Here is a 19,141-nt window from a genome sequence, read left to right on the forward strand (position 1 = left end):
TGGCTTTACTGCTGCACACCAAGTGAAATGTGAGTGGAGGAAAGACATATATTTTCAACTTTGAGCTTGGATTTTCAGAGAAACCTTCCTTAGATTTGAGGGGTATCATTGCTTACAGGTCAGGATGACTCTTCCCAGACCACACACCCCCACCCCCAGAAAAAATATCAGCAGAGAATTGTCAAGGGGAAGCAATTTCAGAAAGAAGTACTGCTGAAGAGAGGTTTCTCTGCGCCAGTAAATTTCCACATATATGCTCTTCAGAATTCTTCCCATATCTCTAGACATTCAGTGCCTCTAGAAAAAAGATTTGAGTGGCATGGGTTTTGCTTCCACTTATGATCTGAACGTAATGTTTGGAATTTATTTCTAGGTCTAGTTGATGGTAAACACACACACACAATCTTACCTTGCAGCGTGTGGCTTTGGATCACATTTGTATCTGAAGCAGCTGTGTCCATCTTCTATTATACTTCAGCTTACATTGAAAAGGTTGCTTGGGGCAGGGCTGAATTGGATAGATGGTTTTCTCTGCACAATTGCAAAGGTTTGAACTTGATGGTCCTTTGCTTCTTTCAAAACCTACAGTTCCTTCCATCGTGTACCATAAAGCAGGTACTTGGCAGGGGCAAGAAACAACAGCATCTTAGGTACCTGTAAGGCAGGGAATATCTTGAATATTATTATTACGAATTGCTACGAGGGCAGAACAATTAAGTTCAGAAGTGTCTGGGCCTGTAGGATGGAATTTCAATGCTAACCTCCTTGGTGGAGGAGAGAGGAGACAACGAGGCTGATATGGCATGGGCAGCGCCAATCTGGTGTCACCACTTCTGGTGAAACCTTTGGGTGAGCTGAAATTCCAGAATTTGGCTCAGATGTTACACATCTTATAGCTGAGTCTGCTAGGAACCTCTAGTGCCTATGAACATCTAGAAATTCAATCAAGCTTGGTTTATGTTAGATCAAGCATAAATAGGAGCAGAAATCCCTTCCTGTATACAGAGAAGCTGACTGTAAAATGTTGGTTGGCTCATACTACGATAATAAAGCTTCATCGCTGGTTGTACATAGTGCTGATTGGCAATCATGAAGCCCCTTCACTCTGAAAGTGCACCCCCCAAGTATTAAAAATCCAAAATGATTGGCTTTTAAAGAAAGGTATTGAATAAATATTCTAAATGACTAAACACCCTGAAAATCAACAGGGGACAGAGGGATGGGAAGATGAAATCTGCCCCCCTCCCAAAGTCTGAATGGAGATGCCAGCAAAAACCCATGCTAGAAAATCCATACTTGGTACATGGGCCAATAAAGGAATGAAGCTGGGGGAACCGCACAGCAGAAAAAGCTGTATGTATGTCATTCTTGGGCCTAAACCTATTTATTCCCATTGATGTGTGCTTAAATGGGTTGTCCAGTGGGACTGCAACAATTTCTTACAGTTGTACAATTCTTTGTATAAAATTGATATAAACCAATACAAATATACCCAAAAACACATTTTTTTAAATGTGTGCTTTATTTTTTTAAACCTGTATAAATAAATACAAAATGACAAAGAGGTTTATGTTTACTAAACATTGCATTTGATTGTATGACATTACACAGTGTCTGTCACAATAGGTTGACTTAAAATTGTGTCCCTTCAGCTGTTGGTGCATAATTACATAACTTTGTAGGATACAATTAGTCCTGAAGCTGCATCCAGCCACCCTTTTCAGTGAAACCCCTGAGTGCTTACAATTGCAAAAGAGTGTTAGGGGAGCCATTAAACCATAGTGGCTGAACTCTGGGAATTTTGCAAGGAAAACAAAGAGAGAAAGAGAGAGAAAGAAAGAGAGAAGAGAGTTTTTCTTTCAAGAGATAAAATCAATGCCAGGCTTACAAACACATTTCTTTCTTAGAATACGATTTCCTCCTCAGTGGCTGAGAAACCCACAAAACTTTCAAAGCAAAATAAAATAACGATAACAACTCATTTCATTACATTGCTTAGTCACCTGAGATTCCCTTCCTCCCCTTCATGCTCATAGAAAGCTTGGCAATGTATATATTTGATGCACATACACTGCACATGTACTTGAATCACATGTTAAAACTGCATTCCTGGATCTGCCCAACATAATAGCATCCAGAGCTACTCATGGGTATGAATTCAGCAAGGAGAGCACATGATAGTTGCAAGGTTCAGTCTGAGCTTTGCAAAGCAAACTTAACTATACACTATTTGGTCATTGTCACCATGTCCACAAACATGGACCAGGTGCTCTATGCTAGGGCAGCCCACATCTGAATATGCTGTTGGGTTTTAGTTTCACAGAGCATGAGGAGGAGGGATACAATCAGCCACTAAAAGGAGCCCATGATTCCCCAAACAGTTCAACATTCTTACCCATGGAAGGTCAACTGTCAAGGTTCTAAAAGTGTACTTTGGTTTAAAATAAACTGGATTCACCAAATCTGGCCATTTAATAAACTAGTTTTCTTTTCAAGTAAGAGCTCCTCGTTTCTGACCAGCTCATCTGTGGGATTTCACCTCTTCTTTTAGAAGCCTATCACTTTCAAAAGACACACACACACCAAACACACACCTATGTATCAGAATCGTATGACTAATCAGAGTAAGCTGTTGAGGATTGCAGTAAATAAAGACAACTTATTCAGGTCAATTCAGTATCAAGTTCTAGACTGGTATCATAATTAACTACAGGCAACATGTGTCAGGCAATCAATGTTTGGACTATGAATTGTGACTGGCTGGTGGTGCCATGTTCCACGGTTTAAGTTTCCATGGTTTAAGTTTTTTAAAAAACTTTTTGTAACAAGGACCATGGTTCTTCTTCTATGGTGGTTTTTGAAAAGGTTCTCAATTAAAATCAGTTCATACACTGTGTACTCCAGTAGCAGATGGTGTGGTGAGGTGGCCCTGCTCCCCTGATCATTGGTCCATCACATCAGTGCTGCTTACTGGGAGGCAAAGGGGAAGAGGTGAGGCAGCAAGGCCAGCATGGTACGAATGCGCTGTGGGAGCCAATTTGATGGTCCAGCCAGTACGTTTGCTCTTTGCCAACCTCACTGCCACTTTGCCCTTTACATGTTGGTAAGCAGCAATGACACAGCTGTTGACTAGGTGACCAGAGGTGCCCCACCATGCCACCCACTATTGGTGTGCTGTGACCAGTGAAGGCATTCACAGGGTGAAGGCAAAGGGAAAGCAATGTTGGAAGTGGGTGAACATTACCAGGACTCTGCACGCTACCTGTAGCTCATTACTGACTTATGTGATTCATCATCAATTCATAAATTACTCTAATAACAACTGATTACACATTGGAGGTAAAATTAAAAGTTCTCCCACATAGGAGGTCATGAATGCAACAACTTGCACCACGGAAGTGCCTGTGATGGAAGCTTCAGTGAAACCTTGGATCGTTAATGTATTATTTTTGTCACAGTCTCACAAACCACCTAAAAACACACAAAAGACAATTGCTGATGAATCATGTCTCTAGCTTGTTAAAAAAAAAATACCCAAGGAAACCCCGAAGAGCCAAACTTGTTCAAAAGAAAGGCAGGGCTTAATTCTTATCAGGGCTCAGGTCCTCTCTGATACCTTGAAAACGAGTGCTTTCCAAGAACGACACCCCTTTGCAGAGATTCCAGAGCCCTATTCAGATATTTGCTTAACGGTATCTGTGGCAGGGCTCTGCAGGCAAACCCTGCACTTTCCACCCCGCCTCCCCATGTTGAATGGAAAGATCTGATGAGAGATTGCATGGCGGTTTGTCAAAACGCAGTTATAGTCCCCCCCCCCCCCAACTCAGGGCCAAATGGGAAAGTTGGAGATGGAAAGGATGGAGTGTACAGCTCCATGGCCACTCTGTTGATACAATTAACAAACGCTTCTGATTTACACCCATGTCTGTTATTTGCATGGTGGACTGGAGGGCTGCATCTAAGCTTCCATTACACAAACACTGTTACTTCCTGGGTAGGTGACCAGGGCTCAGTCTTGCACTGTTTTGAGTCCTCGAAGCCAGATTCAACTAAGCTGTTGTGGTAGTGGAAACTGGTGCAAAGAGCCCCACTGAAACAACAGGATTTTCTGCCTCTCCCTGCCCCATGTGTCCCCATGCCCTCCTCAAATCTACCTGGGAGGGTCTGGAGAACCCCATAACAGTACGCGGGGGCAGGAAAAGGGAGATAGTTCCATCTGGTAAAGAGAAACACTTGCACTGATGGCAGAATTCCACCTTATGGAAGAATCCTAGAAGCCTTAGAGGAAAGCAAGAACATGCCTGTCTCTCGTCACTGACCAAGTGCAGTCTGTCACTGCACACTTAAGACAAAGGAGTAGGACTTCCATAGCTATTGGTATGGTTCCCCAGTAGACTTAGTCTTGGTGCCATTCTTTTTAGATATTAGAAGGCAGTGATCAGGGACGTAGGAGGTAATAAAGAGACTCTTGTACATGACTACAATGAAAATACTTTCCGACATATGTTTGACTAGAATATTCTATTATGGTTGAAGCCAAAGTTTAAAAATAGCCAGCCTTCATTCCCTTCTGAAGGGCAAAACTAGATTTATTAGTGGAACATACTGTATGTTGCATTCAGTTCTTCTTTGTCAAGTTCACACTACATCGCTGTAAAAGGGCTTCATGTTTTCAACAATTACTTTATAGTGACCTCGGTTTAAGAACAGCCCTGTTTACGAATGTTTCGGTTTATGAATGATTCCGCAAAACCGGTAGTGTCCCGGTTTGCGAACTTTACCTCGGTCTACGAACGAAATCTAAATAGTGGAAGGGCACCAGCGGCAGGAGACTTCATTAGGGAAAGCGTGCCTCAGTTTAAGAACGGTTTCGCTTTAAGAACGGACTTCCAGAACAGATTAAGTTCGTAAACCAAGGTACCACTGTCGTTGTCTTCCATTTCTAGTCATACTGAAAACTGAGAGCTTCCTGTGATTACTACTGCACTTGACTGAGCAAATGGAAGACCAGACCGCTACAAACAATGCTATCAGTCAACTCTTCTGAAATCTAGACCTAAAAATTAAATATTATTTTCGTATTTGTTTCCTGCTACTTCATTGCAAGAGAGGAGCAGGACTAGCACCGAGGGGTCTGCATCGCTCGGCAGATACTGAGGCCTTAGCATCTAAGGAGGGCCCACTGTCAACCCATGACCCACTGTGGTTCAGATGCTTTTTCTCTTGAACAGTGGGACTAGGTCCTTCTGGTTGGTTATGGTTCTCCATCTTTAGCACTGCCACCTGGAACAGTGGTGGTGGTCACCTCCTTCACACAGAAGAAGGTGTGCCCTTCCCCTCTGGTTGGCTGCACTGGCTACTGCTTGTCACTGCCTAGAGCGATTGGATCGGGTCCTCTTGGGGAACACATTGTTGTTAGTGCTGTGGCATGCCACCAATTGCTTGGCTACTGTGATTTCTTTCCTCTTCTCCCAACATAAGAGAAACAGGACCAGTGGTCCCTTTTTCTCCCTGGAGAGATACCCATCACTCACCCACTAATCTAGTTGGCCAAGCAAGAACTGAAGACTGATTGGATGAGCCAGTGATGGGCCAGTAGCAACCGTTACTTGCAGCAGCAGTTGTGTGGAAAGGAGGAGTAGGTAGGCAAGTGCATCTTGCATTTTCTAGTTTCCAGCACCACTGCATCCATTTGAGCAGGTGAATGATTGGCCACAGTGGGAAGCAGCCGCCAATGCTGTCTGTTCTCTGTTTCTGGGCAACAGAAGCTGGCAGTATTCCTACCAGTCATTGCTGCTGGATCACCAGGTGAGCAGCTAGCAGTGGTGGAGGGGAGCAGCAGTAGCTGCCACCTGCATTCTGCCAGAATGAGGTGGGGAAGGAAGTGCATGCAGAATTGCCACTCCCTCTGATAGTGTGGGAAATGAGGTGGGGGACACCAGAGGGCATCTTGCCCAAGGTTCCCTAGAACCTTCCTGCAAATAGAGACATTGAATTAAAAGGGATCTGTTTCTAAACGAAAACACATTTTCACCCTAAACAATGGGCTGAACAAAAACCAATTGCAAAAGGCAGGCACGTTACTGGACAACTTCATTTTATGCAAGTTCCTTCGCATGAATAAAAGGCAAAAAGAAACTGGTGGTGTTGGGACTAACTACTTTAGTTCTATTCCAACAACTTTGCCTGGATTGTAGGCATCATTTCCAACCCGAATGCTTTAGTACAGTCACCAGAGATGAGATGAACTTGCAGCCAATATGGCTATTTAAAAATAATGAGAAATTAGCATGCTATGTTGACTAGCTAGTCTGACAGAATGGAAGATGATGGGCACTGCTAGAGGTGGAAATGTTTCTGCTCTAAGTCCTGGAAAAACAACACCTCCTCTTAGAAAATAACATGATCACTTTCCTCCTCTCCATTTACCTGGCAGTTGTTTTCTGCTTTCATGCTCTGTGGCCTCTAAATGATACCTTTTCTTTTTGGAAACCCCATCAAAGTTTTGCTGATGTTTCCTACTTGCTGGTTCATTACTCCTGCAGCCGAGATTTGTTTTCTTCACTGCTCAGAATTAACAATAGTTGTATGAATATAGAGGTTACGTATTTTAGTCAATAATGGAATTCGCAAGGTTAACCTTTAGTTTCTGCTTGAGGGATCAGCAATACCACTGCAGTTTTCTCAACTGCGCTCTCATTAGTTAGTATTGCCAGGGGCTGAGCACAGCTTTTTACAACAAAGGACAGGTTGGAGAAGTTGATTTGAGGTCCTGGAAGACGCACCTTCTGGTGCTTCAAATTCCAAGCCACAGCTTCAGAATCTAAAGAGTATCTTGGAGACTCTTGCTCCTTCCAAGCTGGAACATAATGGGGGATAAGTGCCTGGCTCTGTTGGTACATCTTGGGTGGGAAGAGAAGGCCCCGTGAGGGAACTCTGAAGCTCAGGACTGGGCTGTTACCCCCTATTTACAAGAGGAGAGAGTGAATCTGGCAGGCAGTCAAATTCCCCAATGCTTGAGAAGACTGGGTGGGTGCTATGCATAAGGGCAGTCTCAGAAGTGGCTTGATTCCTCTGGAATTCTCTGTGCCACAGCCTCAAATAGCTTTGAAAATAGCACAAGGCATTTCTGTTTAGAAAAGCATTTTGTAGTTTTAAAATGGTTCCTATAAGATGTGTACGTCTGAAGTCAAAAGGCAGTCTGCTGATGAAATGATTTTGTGGTGCTTGTGTTCATATTCTACTGATGCATGGCTAGGAATGCTGGGAAATTCTGTCAGATCAGAAATGGAAACAGGTGTGGAAATGTGAATGCTTGTTGGTCATAATTAAATTATTTACTGCACTGTTTTAGGTGTTTTCCTTCCATTGAAAAGCATTCAAATTAATTACATAATTAATTATGTTAGTTTTGGTCATAGCAGATGGTTATATGAACAACATAGGTTTTAGCAGAAGCCAAACTGCAGCAGAATGGAAACAGCAGTGATGGCAAAAAAACATAGAAATCACTGCCCCCCCCCTTAAATCCCAAACACATGGCTATACCTTGTTGTTTTATTATGGGTTTGTTGCATTTTAGTTGCTGCAAGCCACTCGGAGCAATGCAGATGCATTGGAAGACTGAAATACAAAAGTTTTAAATAAAGATATGGGGAGAAGTTAGTTGTGGCTTTGAGGCTATCCCTACTATAAGTTGTATCAAGCTTATGTAGAGGATGATATGGTCATATATTCCAGCAATGAATCAACCCATCAATAAACACTATGCAGCCATACCCTGCATTCTTGGCAGCCACTCCCATGTAACATAAATAATCAGTATGGCCTGCAACCTTCCACATATACCAGGAAAAAATAGTTTCTTTTAGAGAGCAGTGAGTATGCTACCTCCAGGATCCCCCTCCCATAGTATTTAATTTTAATGCAGGAACATAGGAAGCTGCCTTAAACTGAGTCAGACTATTCGTCCATCTGGCTCAGCGCTGTCTAGTTGGTCACCAGGATTTCAGGCAGCATTCTCTCCCAGTCTTATCTGGAGATGCTGAGGATTGAACCTGAGACCTTCAGCATGCAAAGCAGATGATCTACCACTGAGCTATGATCCTCCCCCCAAATAAGGTTGAACATGGTGCTTAGTTTTTGTTGTTTGAAGATGGGTTTCCTAAGTGAATTCTGACTTCTCAGAATTTCCCAGCCAAAACAAAACTAGTTTTGTCTCTGCTTTCACGATGGAAACAAGCCATTGACTGCAGCAGGGGTCATCTATTGGCAGCAGAATAAACATGCAGAAGAACAGAAAATAGCACTTAAAAAACCCTACTGCTGCTGCACCAAGCACTGTCATATGAAGCCTCATAGGATGCTAAGAGACATTGGCACCTTTCCGTGTAACATCAAACCATTTAGTAGTCCTTAAGCTTTTACAGGCCTGGCCTCATTTAATAAGGTGGTTGGCATTTAGGGAAGAAAGATGTTTTTCTTTGCTGGATAGATCTTCTTCAGGTTTTTGAACTCTAGTCTTCATCTAATTTGCATTGTTTCCAATAAAATGCTGGGCGTAAGTTTTGGATATGGATCATTTGCAGTGAAATTGTTCCAATTGCTCCAGTTTTTCTTCCTTCATTTCTCCCTAGACTCAGATCACTTGTAAATTGAGAATGAATTTGCACAAAGCCACTATAGGGAATAATATCTCCAGGAATACCAGTGTGAATGAACTTGCTAGGCCAAGTAAATTAAGCTACCGGTAATTCTGCCACCCCGGAGTAAAATCTGCTCTGACCAATCAGTTATTAAATGGGTGTTGTAATGTTTTTAAATGAGTTTTTTGGTTAAAGGAACTATAATAGAGTAAACTTAAAAGCTTACTGTAACTGCCTTTTAAGTGATTAGCACTTAGGGTAAGTGGGTGATATTTTGAAAATGTAATGATGTGCCATAGAAGATCTAAGATCAGTGGCCACAATCCAACACAGAGTTGCTACTTTAAAGCCTCATTAATTCCAGTGAGATTTAAATGTCCATATCTTTGAAATGGATTTATTCCGCTGTGTATCTGGAAGGCAAATTTAGAATCCAGCTTAAAAGCAAGTATGGAAAAATAATTGAAGCAAGTGTACAGATTTTCAGATAAAAGATTTTGCTAGACCATAACCTGGGGTAGGAAGAACAAAATCACTTTCTATGCGATGGAAATAATTTAAAATTTTCAGCAAAAGAAATATATTTATCTTACTGTAAATTAAATTGTGCCATAGGGCTTCAGCTTCTGTTGGGGTGAATTTGTGAACGAAGAATTTGCTTGCCTCTTTAAAGTAGTTTCTATGTTCCAAAGTGGATCCACCAGCAGCAACAGGTCACAAAGATAGAGACACCGACAAAGGGACCAACCCATGGCAGACCCAGATGTCAGCTTTGTCTCCATGCCTACTCAGACAAGAGTATTACAGGACCTAATAATGTCATCCATAACATCAGGGGTTCATTCAACTCATCTTCAGTATAATATATGACATCATCTATCAGCCATGCCATTCTGCATTCTAAATAAGACAAACACTCCGGTCGCTATGCAAAAGAATCAAAGGATACAAATCTGACATCAGAAATGATAAGTTCAAAAACCAGCAGGGGAACATTTCAACCTCCTAGGACTTCAGTAAGTGACTTTCAGTGTCTATCCTGGAACAAACAACCTTCAAAGGAGGACTGCAACGTGAAACCATCAAAGTTCACTACTTCATGAGGGTCAATGCGCTCACTTGTGGACTAATCCAAGACAAAGAATTTTTAGCACATACTTATAACAAAGCCACAATGTATGTAGTATTAATGTCTGTTTTGTAAATTAGTGTCATACTGCTTGTACTTATCTGCATTTTATTCCCCATTGACCTCCATGGTTTATAATTCCCTGTCCAAATTATGCAAACTACACACACACACACACACACACACCTGCAGCTCAGGATTAAACTGCATGCCAGAGATTTTCAACCTTTTTGAGTCCACAGCTCCCTTGACCAACTCCATCTTTCTGCAGCAACCCTGTGGGGCTCAGGAGTTATGTCACCCTTTGCCTGCAGAGCTGGCGGCCTCTCACGCTTTTTCACACACCCTCCCTTGTGGAGTGTTCCCTCAGCTTCCTCTCCTTTCCCCTCTCCTTGAGAGTCCTCCGGGCAGCTGCTGCTGCCACCCCTGCTCTCTGAGCTGCCCCCTCTGCCCCAAAGAGAGGTGTCTCCTCACACCTTCTCACAGGGGCCTGGGACGCACCTCCTGGCCAGCCTCTGAGGCACCATTTGCCTGGGGAGCTAGTAGCCAGGGCTGCTGCAACAAGCTGCTGTGCAAGCTTTTGGGAGGCAGAGACACGAGAGGGTATCAGAGGAGGGAGGGAAGGAAAGAAAGAGGGACAGAGGCCAGTGTTGCCCATGACACCCCGACCATCATTCAAGGCACCCCGGGGTGCTACGGCACACTGGTTGAAAACCACTGCTGTATGCAGCTGATGAATCATAGAAGGAAGGTACATTGTAGGTACATAGCAAGAAGGAAGGTACATTGCAACTTCCAGTTTCTACTGTATATTAATCAGAGTGTTTGTGCTCACAGCGGCTTGCCAAACCTGGGCATTATGGTACTTTGTGTGCCTGTGTGTGATTTCCATTTTAGGAAGGAAAAAGGTTTGGCAGGGATGCAAATGTCTCCTGCTTGAGCACCTCTCAAGCTGGCAAGAATGACAAAATACTTTACATTGAAACAAAACATCTTAACTTGCGCATACATACAGATACCCAACAGCTGAACAGCAACAAAAGAAGCTCCTCCATCAAAGCGGAGCAGCAAGAATGGCTTGGATGGATATCTGGAAATGAACAAAAGAGACTTCACCAAATCACTAGTTTGTTTCAGCAAATGCTTCATGTGCTTATCCTCCAAGTTTGTCCAAACTGCAGGCAATCGGAAACATCTGTGATTGAGGAGAGACCACTTTTGTTAGCTAGACGTATGGGAGATAATTTGTGCACTCTTTTAAGTCCTTGACAGATACCATGGGGGAAATCGGAATGCTTATATACTGTATATAACATCTGGACACAGAAGCTCATTCTAACTTTTTCCTCTAACAAAAATATTCTTTATTATTGAAAGATTATTTGTGGAAGCCAGACCATTGGTTCACTTTCTTGGCTGTGGCATGAATAGCTCAATCCATTCTCTACACTAGCTCATAGGAACTGGCCTAAATGACCCAGTGCCAACAGAAGAGGGCAAATACACTCCTTGCCCTGATCTTGTGGTCAAAACTCATTCTCGGTGTTGGATCTGCAGCAGTCACTGGTACTGCCGCATAAGTGTTCTAGCACAACTTTTGCACAGCTCCAATGACCAAAAGGTGTTGGTTTTTTTCAGGGCAGGTGCAGGGCTAAGAAACAGATCTATAAGAAGATCATAGGGTAAGACTGGAAGGTTGGCTGCCCGGTGCTGCCTGCCCAAAGCCAGTGCAATAATGTTGATGACTGGGGTGGGTGGGGGTGGCTTGCAGGTTACTATCCACAGGATATTTTCCTGTGCCATGGAAGCTAAAGCAGCATCATAAGATTTGGTTTCTAACACTTTCATTAAAGCTTGTAAGGGGCAGTAGCATTGCTTTAGCTAAGATTGGGAAAGAGACACAAATATCTTAAAAACTCCTCTGGCATAGATCACTGCAATAATGTTAATAATTTATCTGTTAAATTGGTTTCCACCTGTCTCTAGTTTTCCATATCAAACATTTATTTCTTTATTTATTAAGGGCAGGGGTGGCGTCCATTGTTTTCCATTATTATCAGGACATCTGCTCTTAACATAAACTTGATGCAACACTGAGAGTTCAAAAGACACTTCTTTGAAAGTAGCCCCACTAATTTTCGTGACTCATGGTCTATAGTCGAGATTACTGAAATGGATATTACTGACAGAGGGTCGTAGCCCACATTACACGTTACGTAAAGCTGCTCATTGAACCTCATCGTGTGTATTTCTAGTGAATGGCCTGGAGTGAAGGCTCTTATTTGAAAAAGAGCCCTAACATTCACATTTGCTTAATGAAATTTAGGCATCGGAGGCTTATTTCATGGATTTTGGTGGTGAAGTTCTTAATATATCCCTTCTCTATTCTGCCACTAGACCCCCTAGCATATTTAAGAGAGTGCTACAAAATCTAGCATCAGTAAACCAGGTCTCCTAAATGAGACAATCACATTGAGAAAGCGGAGCTGGATCAGAGAACAAGAATTGTCTCTGTGTTGTATACATATCATTATTTCCCTGTTTTCTTTAAAAAGAAAAAAAAAAGAAATGCTACAAAATCATGTTATCTTAAAAAATATACTGGGGGTTGATTACATTTTAAAACATCTCTTGATTCAGAAAAGAAGGCAACTGCAACATGACCCTACATTGACAGTGATTGCTGTATTTTACCCTTGCGTATGTATTTTTTAAAAAAATCTTCTTGGCCTTTTGTGGTTGTTGTTGTTTAACAAACTTGCATATGCATTTCCATTCAGAAAAGGCGGCGGAGGGAGGGGGGGAGGAAGCAACAAAAAGGGAAGTTATATGTGATGGCTAAGATCCATAATAGCTGACTCACAGACTTGAGTTATTGCTGTATTGAAAGTTTCCTATAGCCTTGATGTCCAAAACGTACACTTAACGGCTCCTTCAGCCTTGACAGTTGACCTTTCAATGTGCTGGGATTTTGCCACAAGGGCAGGAACATCTGCAGGGCAAACATAAGCAGTTTGCTATTTAGTCACCAACCCAACTCTTCTACTCTCTTATCTCGGGCAGCAACCCAAACTGACACTCTCTTTGTATTGGGTGAATGTAAATTTCACTGTACTTTTTATGTGAAGGCCAATCAATGTATAGCTATCCCCCCCCCTTCACACACTGCTTTGGATGCTCCTAGTTTTAATTTGAAAACAGAGATCCAAACACCATTGTTTATATAATCAATATGATTTTCTTCTCTTGGTAAGATCTAGGGTGGCTTTTTTTTGTTTTTGTTTTTTGTTTTTAAAAAGAAAAACAAACCAACTAAGTCAGACTGTTGTAATTTGGTCAACCACTCGGGTGCTATCCATATCCACCATTTCAACACATTCTATTTCCTCCCGGTTCTCAGGAGTTTTCTTCTCTTTCCTCTTTTTCTTGGATGGTGGCAGAAAAGTCAGTATTACAGGTAAAATGGCAAAGCAATGAAAGAAGGTGACTAATGCTATCAAAAACAAGCACCTGAACAGTGTACGGGTCAGATTTGAAGGCACAGCTGCGAGAGGAATCAGACCAACAATGTAGCAGAGGTAGCTCTGTAAAATAGCTACCCCATGCACCTCCAGGGCATTCTTCACCCATTTAGTTCTTGTGAAATCTTTGCCCAGGACAAACGTTGACAAGAGAGGTGCACAGTTGTCAACAGTGTAATTAATCCCATAAATTAAGCACAGCACAGAAATGCAGTCCAGCTCTACTTTCCACAAGGTCATAAAACCTATAACTCCAAATTCGACTGAGGCAACAGTGAGCGTGAGCCACACATTGATGAGAGAGTCTGCCACCAGGAACGCAGAGAAGAAGAGGAGGAATAAAGCACTGATACAGGAGTTCTGCAAGGGGGCCCCCACGTACGAGGCGTAACGATCCATGTACACAAACGAAGGGTTGAAGACAATGAACTTGACCTTGGATTTGAGGGAGAGCTTTCTTAAGGTTTCCAAGAGATGGTAAAGCTCTTCCCGTTTGGTGTCCATGGTCTTGGCCACCAAGAACATTCGAGAGGCCACAATGTCGACTTCGTTGTTGTACTTCTTGGAGAAAATGATATCCTCTGAAAAATGGGCAAACGGGGGCGCTTTCAGAAAGGAGTTCCTCAGCATATCTGTGAAATTCTTTTTGGGTAAACCCGTCGATATGTTGAGTTTTCTAAGGTAATTTAAGTAGCTCTCAAACCACGATATCCTCACAAACCCCTTGGTGTACTCTAGCATGTCATCTTGGACGGTCATGTTCCAGTATTCGATGGATTCATAGATATAAAACCCAATGACTGGACTGTAATTACTGAAGTATTTCTGCTGAGCAGCAGTATACTCCATGGTTCGTGTCGCAGTTGCTACAATGTTACTAATGTCTGACTCTTCGTTGACCTGCAGGTAGCCCATTAAGGCAAAGGAAATATAAATAAGGTAAAAGAGAACTACAAAAGGCTTGACATACGTGTTCGTTATCCAGTCACAGTAATAACGCTTGAGGAAACACACCAAGAGGTGGCTTTCGTAGCTGTTTGTCTCCTCTGACTCTGCCGTGTCCTCACTGAATTTGGCTGTCAGAAGAAACCTATACCAGGCAGGCTTCTCTTGCAAGACGTCTGGCTTTGGTACCTTTCTGCAGAAGATACTATGCTGGTAGTTGTTTTCTATGTAGCCAGTAAACACGAGGCTGGAACCATAAAAGGAGAGTACATAGAGGTAGTTGAAGAAAATTGCAATACAGGAATTGCAGCAGAAGAGCCTGGCTGCTTCAATGTTAGTGAAGGGGCTGGCACCTATCCCAAAAGTGACCAGGTACATGGCAGTGGTGAGAGAAAAGGAGAGCATGGAGTCTGCAAACACGGCGGCAGTTCTCTCTTTCACGTGTTGGTCTTCCCTCGTTTTCCTCCAGGAGGACAACATTTCAAAAGTTCCATATAATCCATGCCCTGGAATAAAGGAGAAAGCAACAGTTCAAATGCCATCATAAAGTCAGGAAGGGAGGACAAATCAGTAAAGGAGAATGTGTCCCAAGGTGCATTCATTTATATGTGCATATGGGTGTGGTTTTCATCAAGGGTTTTTAGAAATAATAATAAAACACAAACACACACACACACACACACACAATGGAACCATAGCAATCAGGGCTGGTAATGCGCTGTGCTAGGAGGAAGCCACAGTTGTCGCTAGGAAGAATTATGCTAGTGAGGACAGTTATTCAATTCAAAACTAAATTATGCATTTTTCATGCCATGTCTTCACTTCATGAGTTATCAAAGTTAAGAGAACTTTAACTGAAATGGAAGTAAAACACCGGGCTTACCTATGAAATCTATTTTATAAAAGACTGAAATATACTCGGAGTCGAGTGTGGATTTCATGCTCTTTATTCAGCTCATAGTAGTGAGGAATGAATGTTCCCCCAAATATCTGCTTTATATACATTATTTACACAATGGGCCGCACGTGATTGGCTAATTCTGGGATTCTCCCGTGGGCCAATCAGGTTGTGGATTCACTTCCACCTGGAGCTGGATTGGGTGGCTCCTGTGGACCAATCAGGCTGCTTCATTGTTCTAGGACCAATCAGACTGCTGCATTCTGAATCCTATTGTTCTAGGACCAATCAGACTGCTGCATTTTGGAACCCATTGTTCTAGGACCAATCAGACTGCTGCCTTTTCGATCCTATTCAACTCAGTACATAACAAAGACACAACACAGGGGGGTGTAATGGCACAGAAGATGATTTCCCTTCCTCCCCCATTGTTTGTTTGTGGCAGGGAAACTCCAATATTGTGGTCAGACTAAATTATGCAAATCAATACAAGCCCTGCAAATCTGCTTAATTTTAAGTATTATCAGAGAAAGCTCTGTGTGTGCAGTTGGAATGCAGATGGTTCTTTCCCTGCTTTTGTAGTGAATAGCAAAGTCCATGTAGTCTCGCAAATTTAAGCCACCTGTGGGTTTCTTTAAAGCAAGTTCCTAACCCTTATCATATTTCCCATGAATAACACTATGGGAGTATGACAGTCACACACACACACACACACACACATTTTGAGGGGCAGGGGATTTTTTAAAAAATTGCTTGACATTCTCATTTCTCATTTTGTAACTTGAGATACTGCTAAACTGACGGATCATTTGTAAAATGGCAGACAGCATGGATGGCTATGTTTGACAATTTATTGTTCAGTCTTAAATCCTTATTAAATCTTTTATTTGCCAGCTATTGCAGAAATTTTCTACAGCAAACTTAAATAATAAACAGGGAAGAAGACAGCCGTCTAAAAGCCTATTATTGATCAAAATTCTGGCAGCTAGTGACTTATATATCATTCTTCTCTACATATGAAAATGAAAAGATTTGGAAGCTTCTTATTCAACTCTATCAAATGCTTTTTAATATCAATAAAATTAAATGTTTCTTTTCTTCCTTCCTTCCTGTATATGTGCCACCTTTCAGGGCAAACCCCTTTCACAACAGCTCACACAAGCAATTTAAACATAAAAAGCATCTAGGTACAATACAGTTAAAAATAATATAAGACAAAACAGAGGAAATCCAAAAACAGCAGTAATAAAACACAACTCAGCACTTTAGGTAAAAGAATACTGGAATAATGGAGTGGGGGTGGAGGAAAGTAAACAAAAGCCCTGCTCAAGACCCTGCTCATGGAAATATATCTGGGGAAAGCTGTGTTTTATTTTGTAGACTGAGCTACTAATTGTACTTTTCCCTGAAAGGAGACTTTCTAATGCCACATTTCCGTGTTTTTAAATGTTTTTTTATTATATTGCCTTTTAATACTGTATTTTACTTTTTTGTTCTCTAATCTCTAATGGATCATTTGTTGATGGGCAGCTATATAAATCTAATAATAAATATTTTCCAAAATTAGAGTGAATTAGGAAGACCATATTTAGGTGGCAGCTTAATATGCACATGAAAAACCATCAGGCTTTTCATTGAATCATTGAAAACCCTGCAGATTTTCAATCTGATAATATCAGAGTTCAAATTCAGATCTTTAGGTACTCTTAAACTAAAGTAAAACCCCTACTGAGATTACGTAGAAGGTAATTTCATCTTTTGAAAGGTTCACTCTTGTCTTGGAGAGCACAGAGGTGGCTGGGATCTGAAGGTACTCCCTGCAAATTTCCCAATATTTACAAGCGTAAGGTCTGTGATCCTGTCCATTTTGGATGAAACAGGATCATCATCATTTGTTTTTCTGTCGTAAGAAACATGAATAGACATATAAAATGATATTTGGGTCCTATCTGCAGCGAGACTTCTGCTATTCATCTTCATTTTCTAAACTGCTTTATAGTTGTTTCCGCCAGGCAGGTCAAGACTGTCAATTTGTTAACTAGCACAGTGGCCCCATTAAGCTAATTGGGAGCGCTGAAACTCCCCAGACATAAAATCCTACAAAAAAGTGACTGACATCCTATTGTTAATTATGTTTTAAATAGTTATGTTCTATTCTCAGTAGGGAAAACTATTAAGTTCACTTTCACTGTCTTTATAAAGGCATATTGACCACTCTCCTTTTAAAAACCCACAACAGCTTGCTTAGTAAAAGAGGCATGGAGAGGTTTGTTCTCATAAGTGCTGTGGACAAGTCTGTCTGAGAATTCTATGTATCATCCACATGAATCTGGCTGCTATTAAACAAAACATTCTGCAACTAAATCTCTGCATATTTTACATTTCTGGTGCCATGTTGCAGTCTGCTATAATTATGTACAAAGGCTTTGCCTAGTCACAAGGTATCACATTAAATCATTCAATTAATTGCAGAGATTTAAAAAATAATAATTGCGAAATCACAAGTGGTTTCCCAAAGTGTGCAGGTTCATTTTCCCCTTCTTGTTTAAACAATGAAAAATGTCTTCCGTTTCTAACCCTGCATACACAAACTCTTGCACCTTTGCCTCATATTGATGAGCCATTTGTCTTTATTAGGATTTATTGGTCTTTTTAACAGATGTTCTTGATTGTTCCTTTTTCACCTCCATGGAACATATTTCCTCCACGTTTCAGAATACTTCAGCACTGCTTCAGCTACAAATAATCCATTATCTGGGAAAAGAGGGAGAAATCTGACCTGCTGGGGGGGGGGGAATGGTTTGGTAGCACAAGATGGACAAAAAGATTATGGTTAAAAAGAATGGCTAATCTGAGAGGAGTTTTTGCCATCTGGAATGCTCAAGTATAGGAGAGCACTAGAAGAAGAAGAGAAGCCCAGAGGAAGATTTAAAAAAATAACAATCTAAGATATCTGACACATCTCCTCCTCTTCCTAGGACTGAGCCTCAGTGTGTTTCCCACTCTCATGAATAAATTCAGCTCCAACTAAACAGACATTAAACACTAAGTAGTAACTTCATGGATACTTTTAGGTATCATTTAAGGAATATGTTTTGCACAGTCCGAGTGAACTGTTTCATTTTGAACCAGATATAGTTTCTTATGCTGAAAGGGTGTCTCTTTCTGATTTGAGACCATGTTCTTGCCCTGGGGCTGTAGAAGAGCAAAACACGATGCAGGTACAGGAGGCCAGCCAAATCTTTGAGTTATTCACAGATGCAGAGACCACGGAGTATATCGCCAGCTGTGCAGAACTGGCTGTAGAATAAGCACAACCAGCTTTCTTGAACTGATCCACGAATGAGGAAGCCTCAGAGAAGGGAGAAAGGGGCCCACACTGGACATCCTTTACTATTATTTTCAGAGAACATTGATGTGGAAGCCCATCCACTTCACCAGAGGGTTCCCCACAGAACAAAGGGAACTGCCATATGCAAAGCTGCAGTGTTCAGGAAGAGGAGTGCAGCCTGGCCTACAAAACTATCTTTTCTTTGTAGCCCATCAAGGAAACACGATTTTTGTTGTTGTTGTAGTAAGGATTTTATTTTTTCCCAGATTTTAAATTGAAATGCAACGAAGTAGGAAAAGCTAGCAACAGCACCAGCAGATTTCTTTCCCCTCAGTGGAATGCAAATTACTGTGCACTGGGGGGTGGGGCGGACATGCATTTAAACAAAATTTGGTATTTTCCACCTTGATCCCATGACTGTTTATAGAGTTACAGGTGCATAGGACTGTGGCCTTATGAGGAATTTTCAGTGAGCTACCTGAATAGAACTAAACAGTTTTGAGCATGATTATATAAGCACTCTTTGAGCATTCTGATTGAGAGCTAACTTAGGAGTCTCAAAATGCACAGGAAGTACCTCCAGTACAGGATGTGCCCTCCATCATGGGAATGAAGCTAATATGCTCGGCCTGTGGCCCTTTCTTGTATGTTAAATCAACCTCATCAGAACAT

General features: G+C 41.7%; 2 protein-coding genes across 7 annotated transcripts in view; both read right to left on the bottom strand.

Annotated features, from left to right (window-relative positions):
- Nucleotides 1-1,293, bottom strand: part of LOC309340385 (uncharacterized protein) — a 35,256-nt gene extending 33,963 nt beyond the window's left edge. For 3 of the 6 annotated variants that reach the window (XM_081859154.1, XM_081859156.1, XM_081859153.1), the window contains exon 1: nt 410-1,293. In XM_081859154.1, coding sequence (XP_081715280.1) covers nt 410-461 — 52 coding nt within the window. In that variant the 5' untranslated portion in view covers nt 462-1,293. The remainder of the gene's footprint in view (nt 1-409) is intronic. The other 3 variants (XM_081859151.1, XM_081859152.1, XM_081859155.1) reach the window with 3 other exon arrangements.
- Nucleotides 1,294-9,997: 8,704 nt separating this feature from the next.
- The window catches only part of PTCHD1 (patched domain containing 1), a 51,142-nt gene continuing 41,998 nt past the window's right edge, over nt 9,998-19,141 (bottom strand). The window contains exon 3 of the mRNA XM_081859063.1: nt 9,998-14,746. Coding sequence (XP_081715189.1) covers nt 13,092-14,746 — 1,655 coding nt within the window. The 3' untranslated portion in view covers nt 9,998-13,091. The remainder of the gene's footprint in view (nt 14,747-19,141) is intronic.

Source organism: Podarcis erhardii, assembly GCF_964252035.2.
Source record: "Podarcis erhardii genome assembly, chromosome: 4".
Taxonomy (NCBI): Eukaryota; Metazoa; Chordata; class Lepidosauria; order Squamata; family Lacertidae; genus Podarcis; species Podarcis erhardii.